This window comes from Scyliorhinus torazame, chromosome 20, assembly GCF_047496885.1.
Source record: "Scyliorhinus torazame isolate Kashiwa2021f chromosome 20, sScyTor2.1, whole genome shotgun sequence".
Taxonomy (NCBI): Eukaryota; Metazoa; Chordata; class Chondrichthyes; order Carcharhiniformes; family Scyliorhinidae; genus Scyliorhinus; species Scyliorhinus torazame.
This window is the reverse complement of record NC_092726.1, coordinates 21,822,510-21,843,560: the sequence shown is the minus strand read 5'-3', so window position 1 is coordinate 21,843,560 and position 21,051 is coordinate 21,822,510. Positions and strand designations below refer to the sequence as shown.

The window sequence follows — 21,051 nt, the reverse complement described above, 5'->3', positions numbered from 1 at the left end:
TCTCCCCACCCCCCCCGCTCTTGGGGATATATCGAGGGATATGGGGGGGGGGGGGGAAGGCGGGATCAGGGTATTGAACTTGATGATCAGCCACGATCACAACGAACAGCGCAGCAGGCTCGAAGGGCCTCCTCCTGCTTCTATTTGTTCCGCCTGTTACCACATAATTGGCTTCCTGCGTCGCGAGATTCTACGATTCTCGGCTTGGGCTCCTCCCCGTGCCAACTCACTGACTGACCTTCAACAAGAGAGCAGAAGTGACCGGACACGGCAGAATCAAACACAAGCAGACGTTTATTGCACAAATCAGGAGAGGAAGACAAACCGTACGTCACGACTTTATAACATCAGAGTACATTGGAACGGGAGGAGAATGAAGGGCAGCAAAGGTTCACACACACTCACAGCTCAGCCAATTCCACAAAAAAGCACTGGCGCCCCGTTTGATATCAAAGATATAATTCTCGTCAAAAAAAGAGCAATTTTTAAGAAACATTTTGTCACCTCTTTCCAAACAAGTGAGACCGTGTTTCGAATGTTTTTCCCTCGTTCCTTGAATGACCCAAGAACTGCGATATACCTGAGATAATTACTCAATAATATGAGGGGGGGGGAAATGAAGTGACGATAAAGACCCTTGCGGATTTTTGTCTGCACTCCTAGAGCAGATACTCGAAACTCTGAATGCTGCAATGAATTAAGGTCCGCGCCGCTCTCCAGAATTGTGTGTGTGCGCGCTTATAGAGTCAGATTGTTTTGCCCCCATGCGGTGTCCCAATTAAACTTTGCTCTCCAAAGTGTTAACAAAATATAAAATGTCCCATCATGCATATAGAATATAGCTATTTATATATAAAACCGCAGATTGCCTGGTGAAACCAAAGGCCGACAGACATTTCACACTGCCCCAAAACTGGTGGCGAGCTCTCGCCCACTCCTCGCCACTTCAGCAAGCATAGGCGGGCAGGCAGCTCCTGTGATGGCGCACATATCATCCGTCAAGAGTCACCAGGAGAGGGAGGGACGGTCTTGCCACACAGGCTTACACCGAGGAGAAAAGTGCTCGGTCTTGCCACACAGACTCACACCGAGGAGAAAAGTGCTCGATCTTAAATATTCTCTGGGCTAAAGAGCTAGACTGAGGCGTCTTCCCCTCTATCGGGCAGTGGGCATGGTGACCTATCGGCTTATCCAGAAACCAAACATGCAAGTCGACCCCTTCTTTTTTAGAACATAGAACATACAGTGCAGAAGGAGGCCATTCGGCCCATCGAGTCTGCACCAACCCATTTAAGCCCTCACTTCCACCCTATACCAATAACCCCTTCTAACCTTTTTTGGTCACGAAGGGCAATTTATCATGGCCAATCCACCTAACCTGCACATCTTTGGACTGTGGGAGGAAACCGGAGCACCCGGAGGAAACCCACCCACACACGGGGAGAACGTGCAACCTCCGCTCAGATAGTGACCCAGCGGGGAATCGAACCTGGGACCCTGGCGCTGTGAAGCCACAGTGCTAGCCACTTGTGCTACCGTGCTGCCCTAAATAAAAGTTACCGTTTCTTTTTCGGGGAGCGAGGGGCTCGGGGTTTATGCTGGGCTAAGAGACGCGTCTGAATATTTTGTTGTCATCTAAAGCCTTGGACATTCGGCCCCCTCCCCCGGTGTTCTGGAAAGGATGTGTCACCGGGTTCAGTTTCATCCCATTCTCTGCACCTCGGTCTCCCGGTGGAAAAGCAGTGCGCTGTTGCCTCAGCACAGCTTGTCCAGGACCTGGAATGAAAAGCCCGTCACGGGGGCAGGTACCACACTTTGCTGTGGGCGAGGGGGAGATAAGGGGCAGCAACCTTACTTCCTGCCCCCCTCAAACAAACACAGATCCCTTGGCAATTCGTTGGGTATCGAAACACGAGGGAGAAGGGGATGTTGGGGAACGATGCGTTGACCAAGATGTTGGGAACGGGCAGACGGGATGAATCTCGGATCCGTGGAGCAAGAGGTGCTGCCGCAAGGTCTTGACGATGGATGTTGCAAAAAGCAAAAGGGTGGAACAAAAGGGAGGAGACAGAAAACGGTGCAGCAAACGGCTCCCCCCATTCGAGTGGCAAGGCGGTAATGATCTTAACCTCAGTGCTGAGTTCAGGACTTACTCCCCCTGTCCCATTTACCTCACTGGAGAAGGGGAAAGCACGAGGAAAAGCTCGGCGCACGATCCTTCGGCCCGCTCCTGTCAGAAAGGAAAGAAAACAGGCTCTGTCGAGATTCCTGCTTCATGTCAGACTGCAAGGTGACGTTCTTTGTGCTGCTAACAGGGAAAGTGCTGGGGCTGGGGGGGGGGGGGGGAAAAGAGGTCAGGGAAAAGGAGAAATGACACAGTCGGAAGATCGAACAACTCATGCTCCAGGGTCTTGTTTCAGAAAAAAAAACAGTTCATTCATTTTGCAAGTCTGAAGCAGGTTACGTTTGAGGCCAGCGTTTCGGAGTCACTGGTCAACAGAGTGAGCAATATAGCTGCGGGTGGTGGTCTGGTGTGTACCCGCGACAATTCCCATATCTGCTGTCCTCTACTTAGCACAAGGGGAGGAGGGGAATGCACCTCAACACTGAACACTAACCAGCTGCAATGAGCAACCATCGCATCTTATTCTCCTGGCATTGGGACACCCCGGTCATTTGCACAGTGATTCCTCCGGCTCGCGGCTGACTTACTCCAACTTGCACCAATGAACGATCGGCCGAAGGCCAAATCAAAGCGCCCAAACAGGACGCTGCTGTCTGATTGCACACCTGTGGCGTGTGGTCAGTGGTGTCAATACAGCTGTGCTTGTGCGAGCTGTGTTGCCGACGTGGCAAGCTTCACGACAGCCGGGAGCTGCCCCCACAGCCTGACCAATGCACGGCGGGGAAGCCTGAAGGAAGAACCACTTGCCTGTTACGTCGTAGCATCCTCTCCCAAATGGGGCTCAATCGCCTCCAATGCGAACCAATGGAACAAAGGTTTTAATCAGTCTGTGGTTGATACAAAGGTGTACAAGTTTGCCTTGGAGAGAGATTCGTGAAATTGGTGACATTTTGTTACAATGCTCACCTCAAGAGTGTTTTGTTTGGGTGCGTCCATCTTAACGTACACAGTGTGTTTTTGTACACTTGCTTTTTATTTCGAGTCTATTTGCCAATCAGAGCAACTGTACGAGTCCTCTTTCTGCACAAGTGGTGTCAGAGTTCGATTTGCAGCCAGGGAACTCACCGTCCCCGGTCTGCCAATCCACGTCCTCCTGGTGAATCACCAGCTCTGCCGGGCAGGTCGCAGTTCCTCCCCTCGGCAGTGGCTGGCCAAGCAGCCTCCCTCTCGCTCTCTCACTGCCCTCCAATCCCTACTCGGCCATGCTCTCCAGTTTCTCCAGCACCCCCTGGATTTTATGCACCGCCTCCTTGCGGGCCTGCCGGATCTGCTCCTGCCCGTTGGTTTCCACCGAGTCCACCTCCAGTAGCTGCTTGGTGAGCAGTTCCTCCAGGAGCCTGTATGTCTTGTCGCCCCGCTTCCCGTCGAAGTGGTTCACCTCCGCCTCCAGCTGTTGCACGTGGCTCAAGACCTGCTCCACCTTCACGTGGCCCGGGTGGGCACTCGCTTCAGTCTGCTGCTCCGTGCCGTTGTTGGTGGGCAGCGCCGACTTGTCCCTGGCACCCTTGGGCGGTGTGCGGGTCTTGTACACAGTGGGAGGAGCGCTGTACTCCATCCTCTGCCCGTGGGGCATGGTCGGCAGCTGGTCTGGAGTCTGGGCCGGGGTGTAGCCAGCGGCCTGCTGCTCGCTCCCCAGGTAGCTCAGGTTGCTGAGGCGGGGCCGGAGGTCCTGGTGATTCAAGGGATACTGGAGGTCCTAGAAGGAGAGACAGAATGGTTGAAACAGGAGCACTGACTCCTCATGGCTGAATAAATCTACCTCCATACTCACAAAATGGGTTTGGGGGGGGGGGGGTGCGCGCGCGGAGGTGGGGTTACTTAGAAACACAGTTTGGCTTCTGCGTCACTACATTTATTAATATTAAGAGCCACATCGTGTACGGGAATGTCACATTCTGTGGCTTATCGCTTGGGATTAGAGCAGGTTTCGCTGTTGTCTGGGCCAGTTTTTCCTGTGAAGGGTGCACATGTTTAATCGTTGGTTTGCACCCGACGTCTCAATTAAAGGTCGAGCCTCAAATTAAAGTGAGCGCCTGCAGAGTGCATCCGCTTCTTCACTGCGAGTTCGAGACTGGACAGTGTACAAATCAGATCAATTAAATGGGAGGAGGAACTGATAGCAAGACAGCAATGCCTGGTTTGATATCACTACTCGTGTTAAATATTAAGGAGAACACGACCACACACCCACCTCTGTTTAGGGGACACCTTAAAACTTGTTCTCAAAGGGACACGAAGGCAAAACATTAAATCCCCACCCACCAACACTGACCTCTCCATCCTCGGCCTGCTGCAGTGTTCCAGCGCAGCTCAACGGAAAGCTCGGGGGAACTTGGGGCAAGCATCGGCAGTACGGAGCCAGTTCAACAATACAGGAGACCTCACACGAGCACTGTCCCCCCCCCCCACCCCCCGACTGTGGAAGCAAGGAGACACTCACACACACAGGAAAACTCCCACATCGGTGAGGAAGGTGAACTTTTTAGGGTAGAGGGCGGGACCTTCCGATCCCGCTGAAGGCAGTGACCCCCACCCCCCCTACCCCCAGGAAAACACACCACTGGGGGCGAGGGTGTGCAAAATCCTGCCCAGAGTCCAACTCCCCAAAAGCTCATGGGTGGGTTCTCCGAGCCTCAGCGCCAAAATGGCGATCGACGCGGGGGTCGGAGAATGGGCGTCAATGGTGAAATCCAGTCCGACGCCGCTCCTGCGATTTTCCAGTCTCCGGAGAATCGCCGCAAATCGCACGGGTAGGGGGCCATTGACAGAGGCCTCCGCTGCAATTCTCCCAGGAAAACTGGCTGAATTGCCGACGGGGGGGCGACATGGGGTCGGATGATGTGGAGTCCGTGTGGGTAGAGTTGAGGAACCACAAAGGCAAAAAAAACATAATGGGAGTTATGTACAGGCCTCCTAACAGTGGTCAGGACCAGGGGCACAAGATGCACCACGAAATAGAAAGTGCATGTCAGAAAGGCAAGGTCACAGTGATCATGGGGGACTTCAATATGCAGGTGGACTGGGTAAATAATGCTGCCAGTGGACCCAAGGAAAGGGAATTCATTGAATGTTTACAGGAGGGCTTTTTGGAACAGCTTGTGATGGAGCCCACGAGGGAACAGGCCATTCTGGACTTAGTGTTATGGAATGAGCCAGACTTGATTAAAGATCTTAAAGTAAGGGAGCACTTAGGAGGCAGTGATCATAATATGGTCGAATTCAATCTCCAATTTGAAAGAAGGTAGAATCAGATGTAAAGGTGTTACAGTTAAATAAAGGTAACTACAGGGGCATGAGGGAGGAGCTGACGAAAATCGACTGGGAGCAGAGCCTAGTGGGAAAGACAGTAGAACAGCAATGGCAGGAGTTTCTGGGAGTAATTGAGGACACAGTACAGAGGTTCATCCCAAAGAAAAGAAAGGTTATCAGAGGGGGGATTAGGCAGCCATGGCTGACAAAGGAAGTTAGGGAATGCATCAAAGCAAAAGAGAAAGCCTATAATGTGGCAAAGAGTAGTGGGAAGTCAGAAGATTGGGAAGGCTACAAAAACAAACCGAGGATAACAAAGAGAGAGATAAGGAAAGAGAGGATCAAATTTGAAGGTAGGCTAGCCAGTAACATTAGGAATGATAGTAAAAGTTTCTTTAAATACATTAAAAACAAACGGGAGGCAAAAGTTGACATTGGGCCGCTCCAAAATGACGCTGGTAATTTTGTGATGGGAGACAAGGAAATAGCTGAGGAACTAAATAAGTACTTTGCGTCAGTCTTCACAGTAGAAGACATGAGTAATATCCCAACAATTCCGGAGAGTCAGGGGACAGAGTTGAATATGGTAGCCATCACAAAGGAGAAAGTGCTAGAGAAACTAAGGCGTCTAAAAATTGATAAATCTCCGGGCCCAGATGGGCTACACCCTAGAGTTCTAAAGGAGATAGCTGAAGAAATAGTGGAGGCGTTGGTGATGATGTTTCAAAAGTCACTGGAGTCAGGGAAAGTACCAGAGGATTGGAAAATCGCTGTTGTAACCCCCCTGTTCAAGAAGGGAACAAGGAAAAAGATGGAAAATTATAGGCCAATTAGCCTAACCTCGGTTGTTGGCAAGATTCTAGAATCCATTGTTCAGGATGAGATTTCTAAATTCTTGGAAGTGCAGGGTCGGATTAGGACAAGTCAGCATGGATTTAGCAAGGGGAGGTCGTGCCTGACAAACCTGTTCGAGTTCTTTGAAGAGATAACAAATAGGTTAGACCAAGGAGAGCCAATGGATGTTATCTATCTTGATTTCCAAAAGGCCTTTGATAAGGTGCCTCACGGGAGACTGCTGAGTAAAATAAGGGCCCATGGTATTCGAGGCAAGGTACTAACATGGATTGACGATTGGCTGTCAGACAGAAGGCAGAGAGTTGGGATAAAAGGTTATTTTTCGGAATGGCAACCGGTGACGAGTGGTGTCCCGCAGGGTTCAGTGTTGGGGCCACAGCTGTTCTCTTTATATATTAACGATCTAGATGACGGGACTGAGGGCATTCTGGCTAAGTTTGCCGATGATACAAAGATAGGTGGAGGGGCAGGTAGTATTGAGGAGGTGGGGAGGCTGCAGAAAGATTTAGACAGTTTAGGAGAGTGGTCCAAGAAATGGCTGATGAAATTCAACGTGGGCAAGTGCGAGGTCTTGCACTTTGGAAAAAAGAATAGAGGCGTGGACTATTTTCTAAACGGTGACAAAATTCATAATGCTGAAGTGCAAAGGGACTTGGGAGTCCTAGTCCAGGATTCTCTAAAGGTAAACTTGCAGGTTGAGTCCGTAATTAAGAAAGCAAATGCAATGTTGTCATTCATCTCAAGAGGCTTGGAATATAAAAGCAGGGATGTACTTCTGAAGCTTTATAAAGCATTAGTTAGGCCCCATTTAGAATACCGTGAGCAATTTTGGGCCCCACACCTCAGGAAGGACATACTGGCACTGGAGCAGGTCCAGCAGAGATTAATACGGATGATCCCAGGAATGGTAGGCCTAGCATACGATGAACGTCTGAGGATCCTGGGATTATATTCATTAGAGTTTAGGAGGTTGAGGGGAGATCTAATAGAAACTTACAAGATAATGAATGGCTTAGATAGGGTGGATGTAGGGAAGTTGTTTCCATTAACAAGGGAGACTAGGACCCGGGGGCACAGCCTTAGAATAAAAGGGAGTCACTTTAGAACAGAGATGAGGAGAAATGTCTTCAGCCAGAGAGTGGTGGGTCTGTGGAATTCATTGCCACAGAGGTGTGTGGGTGGATCCTTCACCGGGGCGGGGGGGGGGGGGGGGGGGAGGGGGGAAGAAAGAGTCCTTCACCCGGGGGGGGGGGGGGGGGGGGGGGGAAAGAGGAGTCCTTTGCCAGGGAGGGGGGGCCTCACAGGCGGCCAGGCTAACAATCGGGGGCCACCGATCCTCAGGTGCTCACAATCTCAGTCAAAGCCTCGTGTCAACACAAGGTTCCGACTGTGCACGGTCTTACCTTCTGTTCGTACATCGACTGCGACGGACTGAGCCTCTGCCAACCAGGCGTAGGTGGTCCCGATACGCCCCCACCCCCGAACGGTGGCATAGCGTGAGGGAACTGCTCCGTGGGCGATGTTAGCCCGGCCGCCCGGGTCTGGGCCCACAGGTCGTGGGACTGCAATCCTGCCGCTGTCAGAGAGGGTGCTGGTGCCGAGGGCGACCAGGGCTGTGTTTGCGGGCCAGGTGCAGGCTGATGCTGGGGAGGGTACATGGACGGCTGCGGGGCCGAATCCGGGTTTCTGAAGTGGTACTGCGGGGCGGTCACTGGGTACTGCGGCTGTTGCTCGTACACCTCCTGTTCAATCAGAAACAAAAGCTCAGTCAGCCTCAACCGAGGTTCAACCTGCAGAGGAGCCGGAACTACATGGTCAACCGAAGGGCTGAGGATTTTAATCGCCCCACTGCTGACGGCGGCCATTTCTTCAGCCATCGGAGCTCTGAACTCTGAACCACCCCCTCACCCTGCTGACCTTCCCGACGACAAATCGTCAAATGTGACCCGCTGTCCCAATATCAGCAAGGTTTTATAGCCTCTGCTCCTGTTAAATACCCTGGAACGCTTTGCTCTGCGGGAGTTACCCAAATCCACGTTGCCCTTGGCATTCGCATTACTCAGATACAAACTGAAAAGGAGGGGGCCATTCGGCCCATTGCCTCGCAATCGGCTCTCCCAATCAGCAATTCATCGAGCTCCATTCGCTCGCCTGACCCCCTAACCCTGTATGTACTTCTCTGACAAAAGAAGTGTCTAATCCCCTCCTGTATGCACCACTCTCTCAGGCAGGGCAGTCCACACTCGCTGTGGGAAAATTATTCTTTCTCCCCCCCCCCCCATGTGACTTTCGCTTCCGTTGCCAGCTGCTTTAAATCTGTGCCCTCTCGTAAGCAATACTTGTACAAGCGACAACAGTTTCTCCCTCTCCACTCTCTTCCCCTTGTGATTTTGAACATCGCTCTCAAACGTAATGAATGTTAGATATATTGTATTGTCCGTATTTGGAGCAGGAAGGGATAAAAGGCTGGGTTGATGTGTGTAGGACTGCTGCGGTCACGTTTTTAAACAATCCTGATTTACAAGGTTTTGTGAGCCAGGGGGGTGCAATTAAGGCATCGTAAAAGCTGGGGCGAATGGGAGTTTTGTTTGGATTGGGGAGGTTCCCTGTGGATTTAGTTAAATACTTTGAACGGCAGCACGGTGGCGTGATGGTTAGCCCTGCTGACTCACGGCGCCGAAGACCCAGGTTTTGATCCTGGCCCCGGGTCACTGTCTGTGTAGAGTTTGCACATTTTACCCGTGTCGGCGTGGGTTTCACCCCCGCAACCCAAAAATGTGCTGGGTAGGTGGATTGGCAACGCTAAATTGCTCCGTCATTGGAAAAAAATAATTGGGTCCTCTAAATTTCAAAAAAATGGTAGATACTTTATGTTCTTGCTTGGTACGGTTATGTAATTACTGGGAGGAGCTCAAGCACCAGGAATTGTGCATAAACACAGATTTAGTTGAGTTTTAGAGTGGGATGTGAGCAGAAGTCGAGCATCTGCTCCCACTGCAGTCTTAAGATACGTCTGTCGACAGATTAGCAGTTTCCTTCTAAGCAGTTCAGAACTGGGTGATTGGAAGGTGAGCTGAACAAACTGAGAAGCAGCTTCTGAAGGAACACAGCCAGAGTTTCTGCATGGGTCTGCCAGGGTTCAGATCTTTTCTTCAAAACAGTCTCAAAGAAGCATCTCGGTAAAGTGGGTTTTCCAGAGTGCTGACTATATTTGAAAGTGGATTGAGAGTAGGGATGGGTCCTGTTGTTTGAGTGGGAATAAAGATAGCAGCTGAGGGTCAGTGTTACTGTATTGATTCGCATTGGTTAAGGGATAATTGTAAGCTATTATCTGGTGTAATGGCAAATATATTTTAATACTGTGTTGGTAATAAAGTTTGTTTTAATATACCAGATCCCTATGTTTGTGCAGTCACTCCTGGAGTGAGGGCTACTTCCCTCACAGTCCAACAAATTGAAAATAGAATATTGAGGTTCTGTCCAGTATCCTTGCCACTGTTGGGGGCTGGTCCGGGATCATAATATAAATCTCCTCCCAATGTTCTCCTCTCCAAAAAGTAGTCACAACTTCTCCAATCTGTCCTCATAACAGGGTATCTCCTCCCCGAAACCATTCTTGTGAATCTTTTTAGCACCCTTTCCCGCCCTCATGCCTTCACAACCTTCCGAGAGTGCACAGCCCAGAGCGTTACTGCTCAATGGTCTCCTTTCTCAGCCACTCTCGTCTAACAGTGTGAAACTTTGGACACGCACCCAGAGTCGCCCACACTCACCCGCTGCTGTCCTTGAGCTGGATACGCTGTGTGAGCTGGTGTCTGGGCCCTCGTCGGCAGGCCCGAGGGCGGCCCAGTCTGCGAGTGGGCCCACTGAGCAGAGGAGGCGTGCCCATTGCTGGGGGGCCGGGGCAGGCCTGCCTGCTGGGTGGGCTGCTGCAGGTAGGCCTGCTGATTCTGGGGGTGCTGCTGGTGCTGGGGATAACTTTGCTGCTGAATGCTCTCGCCGGGGATGTCCTCGGGCAGTATGCTTTCACTCACTCCGCGGGAATACCACGTGCTCCCTGGGATTCGGCTGGGCGACGATGCTCTTCCGGAAGGGAACACACCATTGACCAAACCCTGAGAGGAGGAAGAGTACACAGGTTATCCATTCACCAGAGGACGAAGAGATTCAGCAGAGCAATGTACAATCTGGCTTGATAGCATTCTGTCAATGCAGAAGAACGATTTCTGAAAGGGAATTAAGCAGCCCTAGTGAACCACTTTTTACACTCGCTAAGATACGAGGCTATTTGCCCCCTGGGGTAGCCCTTCCTGAACACCCTGTGTTGTGGGGTCGCACAAATCCAGCTCAGTGACATAGAGACACTCACCATTTGTGAGGTCACTGCAGCACCAGACAGCAAGTTGTCGTCAAGCATCGCTCCACCTCACACACTCACATCGACACGGCTGCGCGGCTCGAGGCGGCCCCGCGCAGCCCGACACAGCCACGCAGCCCGACACAGCCGCACACCAAGACACATCCGCACACCTATATACACACACTGAGACACACACACATACAGACAGACACACACAGACATAGAGCAAGGACCGAGAGGACAAACAGCAGGTTAGGGGACTGACAGCATGGGGATTCAGCACAGAGAGAGAGAGAGAGAGAGGCAGGGTTAGGGGACTGACAGCATGGGGATTCAGCACAGAGAGAGAGGCAGGGTTAGGGGACTGACAGCATGGGGATTCAGCACAGAGAGAGAGGCAGGGTTAGGGGACTGACAGCATGGGGATTCAGCACAGAGAGAGAGAGAGGCAGGGTTAGGGGACTGACAGCATGGGGATTCAGCACAGAGAGAGAGGCAGGGTTAGGGGACTGACAGCATGGGGATTCAGCACAGAGAGAGAGAGGCAGGGTTAGGGGACTGACAGCATGGGGATTCAGCACAGAGAGAGAGAGAGAGGCAGGGTGAGGGGACTGACAGCATGGGGATTCAGCACAGAGAGAGGCAGGGTTAGGGGACTGACAGCATGGGGATTCAGCACAGAGAGAGAGAGGCAGGGTTAGGGGACTGACAGCATGTGGATTCAGCACAGAGAGAGAGGCAGGGTTAGGGGACTGACAGCATGGGGATTCAGCAGAGAGAGAGAGGCAGGGTTAGGGGACTGACAGCATGGGGATTCAGCAGAGAGAGAGAGGCAGGGTTAGGGGACTGACAGCATGGGGATTGAGCACAGAGAGAGAGAGAGAGGCAGGGTTAGGGGACTGACAGCATGGGGATTCAGCACAGAGAGAGAGAGAGGCAGGGTTAGGGGACTGACAGCATGGGGATTCAGCACAGAGAGAGAGAGAGAGGCAGGGTTAGGGGACTGACAGCATGGGGATTCAGCACAGAGAGAGAGAGAGAGGCAGGGTTAGGGGACTGACAGCATGGGGATTCAGCACAGAGAGAGAGAGGGGCAGGGTTAGGGGACTGACAGCATGGGGATTCAGCACAGAGAGAGAGAGAGAGGCAGGGTTAGGGGACTGAGAGCATGGGGATTCAGCACAGAGAGAGAGAGAGGCAGGGTTAGGGGACTGACAGCATGGGGATTCAGCACAGAGAGAGAGGGGCAGGGTTAGGGGACTGACAGCATGGGGATTCAGCACAGAGAGAGAGAGAGGCAGGGTTAGGGGACTGACAGCATGGGGATTCAGCACAGAGAGAGAGGCAGGGTTAGGGGACTGACAGCATGGGGATTCAGCACAGAGAGAGAGAGAGGCAGGGTTAGGGGACTGACAGCATGGGGATTCAGCACAGAGAGAGAGAGGCAGGGTTAGGGGACTGACAGCATGGGGATTCAGCACAGAGAGAGAGGCAGGGTTAGGGGACTGACAGCATGGGGATTCAGCACAGAGAGAGAGAGAGGCAGGGTTAGGGGACTGACAGCATGGGGATTCAGCACAGAGAGAGAGAGGCAGGGTTAGGGGACTGACAGCATGGGGATTCAGCACAGAGAGAGAGAGGCAGGGTTAGGGGACTGACAGCATGGGGATTCAGCACAGAGAGAGAGAGAGAGGCAGGGTTAGGGGACTGACAGCATGGGGATTCAGCACAGAGAGAGAGAGAGAGGCAGGGTTAGGGGACTGACAGGATGGGGATTCAGCACAGAGAGAGAGAGAGAGAGGCAGGGTTAGGGGACTGACAGCATGGGGATTCAGCACAGAGAGAGAGGGGCAGGGTTAGGGGACTGACAGCATGGGGATTCAGCACAGACAGAGAGAGGCAGGGTTAGGGGACTGACAGCATGAGGATTCAGCACAGAGAGAGAGGCAGGGTTAGGGGACTGACAGCATGGGGATTCAGCACAGAGAGAGAGGCAGGGTTAGGGGACTGACAGCATGGGGATTCAGCACAGAGAGAGAGGCAGGGTTAGGGGACTGACAGCATGGGGATTCAGCACAGAGAGAGAGAGAGAGGCAGGGTTAGGGGACTGACAGCATGGGGATTCAGCACAGAGAGAGAGAGAGAGGCAGGGTTAGGGGACTGACAGCATGGGGATTCAGCACAGAGAGAGGCAGGGTTAGGGGACTGACAGCATGGGGATTCAGCACAGAGAGAGAGAGGCAGGGTTAGGGGACTGACAGCATGGGGATTCAGCACAGAGAGAGAGGCAGGGTTAGGGGACTGACAGCATGGGGATTCAGCACAGAGAGAGAGAGGCAGGGTTAGGGGACTGACAGCATGGGGATTCAGCACAGAGAGAGAGGCAGGGTTAGGGGACTGACAGCATGGGGATTCAGCACAGAGAGAGAGAGAGAGAGGCAGGGTTAGGGGACTGACAGCATGGGGATTCAGCACAGAGAGAGAGAGAGGCAGGGTTAGGGGACTGACAGCATGGGGATTCAGCACAGAGAGAGAGGCAGGGTTAGGGGACTGACAGCATGGGGATTCAGCACAGAGAGAGAGAGAGAGAGGCAGGGTTAGGGGACTGACAGCATGGGGATTCAGCACAGAGAGAGAGAGAGAGAGAGAGAGGCAGGGTTAGGGGACTGACAGCATGGGGATTCAGCACAGAGAGAGAGGCAGGGTTAGGGGACTGACAGCATGGGGATTCAGCACAGAGAGAGAGAGAGAGAGGCAGGGTTAGGGGACTGACAGCATGGGGATTCAGCACAGAGAGAGAGAGAGGCAGGGTTAGGGGACTGACAGCATGGGGATTCAGCACAGAGAGAGAGAGAGGCAGGGTTAGGGGACTGACAGCATGGGGATTCAGCACAGAGAGAGAGAGAGAGGCAGGGTTAGGGGACTGACAGCATGGGGATTCAGCACAGAGAGAGAGAGAGGCAGGGTTAGGGGACTGACAGCATGGGGATTCAGCACAGAGAGAGAGAGAGGCAGGGTTAGGGGACTGACAGCATGGGGATTCAGCACAGAGAGAGAGGCAGGGTTAGGGGACTGACAGCATGGGGATTCAGCACAGAGAGAGAGATGCAGGGTTAGGGGACTGACAGCATGGGGATTCAGCACAGAGAGAGAGAGAGAGAGAGAGAGAGAGGCAGGGTTAGGGGACTGACAGCATGGGGATTCAGCACAGAGAGAGAGAGAGGCAGGGTTAGGGGACTGACAGCATGGGGATTCAGCACAGAGAGAGAGAGGCAGGGTTAGGGGACTGACAGCATGGGGATTCAGCACAGAGAGAGAGGCAGGGTTAGGGGACTGACAGCATGGGGATTCAGCACAGAGAGAGAGAGGCAGGGTTAGGGGACTGACAGCATGGGGATTCAGCACAGAGAGAGAGGCAGGGTTAGGGGACTGACAGCATGGGGATTCAGCACAGAGAGAGAGAGAGAGAGGCAGGGTTAGGGGACTGGCAGCATGGGGATTCAGCAGAGAGAGAGAGAGAGGCAGGGTTCGGGGACTGACAGCATGGGGATTCAGCACAGAGAGAGAGGCAGGGTTAGGGGACTGACAGCATGGGGATTCAGCACAGAGAGAGAGAGAGGCAGGGTTAGGGGACTGACAGCATGGGGATTCAGCACAGAGAGAGAGAGAGAGAGAGGCAGGGTTAGGGGACTGACAGCATGGGGATTCAGCACAGAGAGAGAGGCAGGGTTAGGGGACTGACAGCATGGGGATTCAGCACAGAGAGAGAGAGAGAGAGAGAGGCAGGGTTAGGGGACTGACAGCATGGGGATTCAGCACAGAGAGAGAGAGAGGCAGGGTTAGGGGACTGATAGCATGGGGATTCAGCACAGAGAGAGAGAGAGGCAGGGTTAGGGGACTGACAGCATGGGGATTCAGCACAGAGAGAGAGAGAGGCAGGGTTAGGGGACTGACAGCATGGGGATTCAGCACAGAGAGAGAGAGGGGCAGGGTTAGGGGACTGACAGCATGGGGATTCAGCACAGAGAGAGAGAGAGAGGCAGGGTTAGGGGACTGACAGCATGGGGATTCAGCACAGAGAGAGAGAGAGGCAGGGTTAGGGGACTGACAGCATGGGGATTCAGCACAGAGAGAGGCAGGGTTAGGGGACTGACAGCATGGGGATTCAGCACAGAGAGAGAGAGAGAGAGGCAGGGTTAGGGGACTGACAGCATGGGGATTCAGCACAGAGAGAGAGAGGCAGGGTTAGGGGACTGACAGCATGGGGATTCAGCACAGAGAGAGAGAGAGGCAGGGTTAGGGGACTGACAGCATGGGGATTCAGCACAGAGAGAGAGAGGGGCAGGGTTAGGGGACTGACAGCATGGGGATTCAGCACAGAGAGAGAGAGAGAGGCAGGGTTAGGGGACTGAGAGCATGGGGATTCAGCACAGAGAGAGAGAGAGGCAGGGTTAGGGGACTGACAGCATGGGGATTCAGCACAGAGAGAGAGGGGCAGGGTTAGGGGACTGACAGCATGGGGATTCAGCACAGAGAGAGAGAGAGGCAGGGTTAGGGGACTGACAGCATGGGGATTCAGCAGAGAGAGAGAGGCAGGGTTAGGGGACTGACAGCATGGGGATTCAGCACAAAGAGAGAGAGAGGCAGGGTTAGGGGACTGACAGCATGGGGATTCAGCACAGAGAGAGAGAGGCAGGGTTAGGGGACTGACAGCATGGGGATTCAGCACAGAGAGAGAGGCAGGGTTAGGGGACTGACAGCATGGGGATTCAGCACAGAGAGAGAGAGGCAGGGTTAGGGGACTGACAGCATGGGGATTCAGCACAGAGAGAGAGAGGCAGGGTTAGGGGACTGACAGCATGGGGATTCAGCACAGAGAGAGAGAGAGAGGCAGGGTTAGGGGACTGACAGCATGGGGATTCAGCACAGAGAGAGAGAGAGAGGCAGGGTTAGGGGACTGACAGGATGGGGATTCAGCACAGAGAGAGAGAGAGAGGCAGGGTTAGGGGACTGACAGCATGGGGATTCAGCACAGAGAGAGAGGGGCAGGGTTAGGGGACTGACAGCATGGGGATTCAGCACAGAGAGAGAGAGGCAGGGTTAGGGGACTGACAGCATGGGGATTCAGCACAGAGAGAGAGGCAGGGTTAGGGGACTGACAGCATGGGGATTCAGCACAGAGAGAGAGGCAGGGTTAGGGGACTGACAGCATGGGGATTCAGCACAGAGAGAGATGCAGGGTTAGGGGACTGACAGCATGGGGATTCAGCACAGAGAGAGAGAGAGAGGCAGGGTTAGGGGACTGACAGCATGGGGATTCAGCACAGAGAGAGAGAGAGGCAGGGTTAGGGGACTGACAGCATGGGGATTCAGCACAGAGAGAGGCAGGGTTAGGGGACTGACAGCATGGGGATTCAGCACAGAGAGAGAGAGGCAGGGTTAGGGGACTGACAGCATGGGGATTCAGCACAGAGAGAGAGGCAGGGTTAGGGGACTGACAGCATGGGGATTCAGCACAGAGAGAGAGAGGCAGGGTTAGGGGACTGACAGCATGGGGATTCAGCACAGAGAGAGAGGCAGGGTTAGGGGACTGACAGCATGGGGATTCAGCACAGAGAGAGAGAGAGAGAGGCAGGGTTAGGGGACTGACAGCATGGGGATTCAGCACAGAGAGAGAGAGGCAGGGTTAGGGGACTGACAGCATGGGGATTCAGCACAGAGAGAGAGAGGCAGGGTTAGGGGACTGACAGCATGGGGATTCAGCACAGAGAGAGAGGCAGGGTTAGGGGACTGACAGCATGGGGATTCAGCACAGAGAGAGAGGCAGGGTTAGGGGACTGACAGCATGGGGATTCAGCACAGAGAGAGAGAGAGAGAGGCAGGGTTAGGGGACTGACAGCATGGGGATTCAGCACAGAGAGAGAGGCAGGGTTAGGGGACTGACAGCATGGGGATTCAGCACAGAGAGAGAGAGAGAGAGAGAGGCAGGGTTAGGGGACTGACAGCATGGGGATTCAGCACAGAGAGAGAGAGAGGCAGGGTTAGGGGACTGATAGCATGGGGATTCAGCACAGAGAGAGAGAGAGGCAGGGTTAGGGGACTGACAGCATGGGGATTCAGCACAGAGAGAGAGAGAGGCAGGGTTAGGGGACTGACAGCATGGGGATTCAGCACAGAGAGAGAGAGGGGCAGGGTTAGGGGACTGACAGCATGGGGATTCAGCACAGAGAGAGAGAGAGAGGCAGGGTTAGGGGACTGACAGCATGGGGATTCAGCACAGAGAGAGAGAGAGGCAGGGTTAGGGGACTGACAGCATGGGGATTCAGCACAGACAGAGGCAGGGTTAGGGGACTGACAGCATGGGGATTCAGCACAGAGAGAGAGAGAGAGAGGCAGGGTTAGGGGACTGACAGCATGGGGATTCAGCACAGAGAGAGAGAGGCAGGGTTAGGGGACTGACAGCATGGGGATTCAGCACAGAGAGAGAGAGAGGCAGGGTTAGGGGACTGACAGCATGGGGATTCAGCACAGAGAGAGAGAGGGGCAGGGTTAGGGGACTGACAGCATGGGGATTCAGCACAGAGAGAGAGAGAGAGGCAGGGTTAGGGGACTGAGAGCATGGGGATTCAGCACAGAGAGAGAGAGAGGCAGGGTTAGGGGACTGACAGCATGGGGATTCAGCACAGAGAGAGAGGGGCAGGGTTAGGGGACTGACAGCATGGGGATTCAGCACAGAGAGAGAGAGAGGCAGGGTTAGGGGACTGACAGCATGGGGATTCAGCACAGAGAGAGAGGCAGGGTTAGGGGACTGACAGCATGGGGATTCAGCACAAAGAGAGAGAGAGGCAGGGTTAGGGGACTGACAGCATGGGGATTCAGCACAGAGAGAGAGAGGCAGGGTTAGGGGACTGACAGCATGGGGATTCAGCACAGAGAGAGAGGCAGGGTTAGGGGACTGACAGCATGGGGATTCAGCACAGAGAGAGAGAGGCAGGGTTAGGGGACTGACAGCATGGGGATTCAGCACAGAGAGAGAGAGGCAGGGTTAGGGGACTGACAGCATGGGGATTCAGCACAGAGAGAGAGAGAGAGGCAGGGTTAGGGGACTGACAGCATGGGGATTCAGCACAGAGAGAGAGAGAGAGGCAGGGTTAGGGGACTGACAGCATGGGGATTCAGCACAGAGAGAGAGGGGCAGGGTTAGGGGACTGACAGCATGGGGATTCAGCACAGAGAGAGAGAGGCAGGGTTAGGGGACTGACAGCATGGGGATTCAGCACAGAGAGAGAGGCAGGGTTAGGGGACTGACAGCATGGGGATTCAGCACAGAGAGAGAGGCAGGGTTAGGGGACTGACAGCATGGGGATTCAGCACAGAGAGAGATGCAGGGTTAGGGGACTGACAGCATGGGGATTCAGCACAGAGAGAGAGAGAGAGGCAGGGTTAGGGGACTGACAGCATGGGGATTCAGCACAGAGAGAGAGAGAGGCAGGGTTAGGGGACTGACAGCATGGGGATTCAGCACAGAGAGAGGCAGGGTTAGGGGACTGACAGCATGGGGATTCAGCACAGAGAGAGAGAGGCAGGGTTAGGGGACTGACAGCATGGGGATTCAGCACAGAGAGAGAGGCAGGGTTAGGGGACTGACAGCATGGGGATTCAGCACAGAGAGAGAGAGGCAGGGTTAGGGGACTGACAGCATGGGGATTCAGCACAGAGAGAGAGGCAGGGTTAGGGGACTGACAGCATGGGGATTCAGCACAGAGAGAGAGAGAGAGAGGCAGGGTTAGGGGACTGACAGCATGGGGATTCAGCACAGAGAGAGAGAGGCAGGGTTAGGGGACTGACAGCATGGGGATTCAGCACAGAGAGAGAGAGGCAGGGTTAGGGGACTGACAGCATGGGGATTCAGCACAGAGAGAGAGGCAGGGTTAGGGGACTGACAGCATGGGGATTCAGCACAGAGAGAGAGGCAGGGTTAGGGGACTGACAGCATGGGGATTCAGCACAGAGAGAGAGAGAGAGAGGCAGGGTTAGGGGACTGACAGCATGGGGATTCAGCACAGAGAGAGAGAGAGGCAGGGTTAGGGGACTGACAGCATGGGGATTCAGCACAGAGAGAGGCAGGGTTAGGGGACTGACAGCATGGGGATTCAGCACAGAGAGAGAGAGGCAGGGTTAGGGGACTGACAGCATGGGGATTCAGCACAGAGAGAGAGGCAGGGTTAGGGGACTGACAGCATGGGGATTCAGCACAGAGAGAGAGAGGCAGGGTTAGGGGACTGACAGCATGGGGATTCAGCACAGAGAGAGAGGCAGGGTTAGGGGACTGACAGCATGGGGATTCAGCACAGAGAGAGAGAGAGAGAGAGGCAGGGTTAGGGGACTGACAGCATGGGGATTCAGCACAGAGAGAGAGAGAGGCAGGGTTAGGGGACTGACAGCATGGGGATTCAGCACAGAGAGAGAGGCAGGGTTAGGGGACTGACAGCATGGGGATTCAGCACAGAGAGAGAGAGAGAGAGGCAGGGTTAGGGGACTGACAGCATGGGGATTCAGCACAGAGAGAGAGAGAGAGAGAGGCAGGGTTAGGGGACTGACAGCATGGGGATTCAGCACAGAGAGAGAGGCAGGGTTAGGGGACTGACAGCATGGGGATTCAGCACAGAGAGAGAGAGAGAGAGGCAGGGTTAGGGGACTGACAGCATGGGGATTCAGCACAGAGAGAGAGAGAGGCAGGGTTAGGGGACTGACAGCATGGGGATTCAGCACAGAGAGAGAGAGAGGCAGGGTTAGGGGACTGACAGCATGGGGATTCAGCACAGAGATAGAGAGAGGCAGGGTTAGGGGACTGACAGCATGGGGATTCAGCACAGAGAGAGAGAGGGGCAGGGTTAGGGGACTGACAGCATGGGGATTCAGCACAGAGAGAGAGAGAGAGGCAGGGTTAGGGGACTGACAGCATGGGGATTCAGCACAGAGAGAGAGAGAGGCAGGGTTAGGGGACTGACAGCATGGGGATTCAGCACAGAGAGAGAGGCAGGGTTAGGGGACTGACAGCATGGGGATTCAGCACAGAGAGAGAGAGGCAGGGTTAGGGGACTGACAGCATGGGGATTCAGCACAGAGAGAGAGAGAGAGAGAGGCAGGGTTAGGGGACTGACAGCATGGGGATTCAGCACATAGAGAGAGAGAGGCAGGGTTAGGGGACTGACAGCATGGGGATTCAGCACAGAGAGAGAGAGGCAGGGTTAGGGGACTGACAGCATGGGGATTCAGCACAGAGAGAGAGGCAGGGTTAGGGGACTGACAGCATGGGGATTCAGCACAGAGAGAGAGAGAGAGAGGCAGGGTTAGGGGACTGGCAGCATGGGGATTCAGCACAGAGAGAGAGAGAGGCAGGGTTCGGGGACTGACAGCATGGGGATTCAGCACAGAGAGAGAGGCAGGGTTAGGGGACTGACAGCATGGGGATTCAGCACAGAGAGAGAGAGAGAGAGGCAGGGTTAGGGGACTGACAGCATGGGGATTCAGCACAGAGAGAGAGAGAGAGAGAGAGGCAGGGTTAGGGGACTGACAGCATGGGGATTCAGCACAGAGAGAGAGGCAGGGTTAGGGGACTGACAGCATGGGGATTCAGCACAGAGAGAGAGAGAGAGAGGCAGGGTTAGGGGACTGACAGCATGGGGATTCAGCACAGAGAGAGAGGCAGGGTTAGGGGACTGACAGCATGGGGATTCAGCACAGAGAGAGAGGCAGGGTTAGGGGACTGACAGCATGGGGATTCAGCACAGAGAGAGAGAGAGGCAGGGTTAGGGGACTGACAGCATGGGGATTCAGCACAGAGAGAGAGAGAGGCAGGGTTAGGGGACTGACAGCATGGGGATTCAGCACAGAGAGAGAGAGAGGCAGGGTTAGGGGACTGACAGCATGGGGATTCAGCACAGAGAGAGAGAGGGGCAGGGTTAGGGGACTGACAGCATGGGGATTCAGCACAGAGAGAGAGAGAGAGGCAGGGTTAGGGGACTGACAGCATGGGGATTCAGCACAGAGAGAGAGAGAGGCAGGGTTAGGGGACTGACAGCATGGGGATTCAGCAGAGAGAGAGAGGCAGGGTTAGGGGACTGACAGCATGGGGATTCAGCACAGAGAGAGAGAGAGAGAGAGAGAGAGGCAGGGTTAGGGGACTGACAGCATGGGGATTCAGCACAGAGAGAGAGAGGCAGGGTTAGGGGACTGACAGCATGGGGATTCAGCACAGAGAGAGAGAGAGGCAGGGTTAGGGGACTGACAGCATGGGGATTCAGCACAGAGAGAGAGAGGGGCAGGGTTAGGGGACTGACAGCATGGGGATTCAGCACAGAGAGAGAGAGAGAGGCAGGGTTAGGGGACTGAGAGCATG

General features: G+C 54.1%; 1 protein-coding gene across 2 annotated transcripts in view; it reads right to left on the bottom strand.

Annotated features, from left to right (window-relative positions):
* Positions 1-276: 276 nt before the first annotated feature.
* The window catches only part of bag4 (BCL2 associated athanogene 4), a 29,701-nt gene continuing 8,926 nt past the window's right edge, over positions 277-21,051 (bottom strand). The window contains exons 1-4 of one of the 2 annotated variants that reach the window (XM_072485895.1): positions 10,659-11,071; positions 10,063-10,404; positions 7,693-8,031; positions 277-3,881 (exon numbers count right to left, since the gene is read on the bottom strand). In XM_072485895.1, coding sequence (XP_072341996.1) covers positions 3,378-3,881; positions 7,693-8,031; positions 10,063-10,404; positions 10,659-10,706 — 1,233 coding nt within the window. In that variant the 5' untranslated portion in view covers positions 10,707-11,071 and the 3' untranslated portion in view covers positions 277-3,377. Of the gene's footprint in view, positions 3,882-7,692; positions 8,032-10,062; positions 10,405-10,658; positions 11,072-21,051 lie in introns of those variants that run through there. The other variant, XM_072485896.1, reaches the window with a different exon arrangement.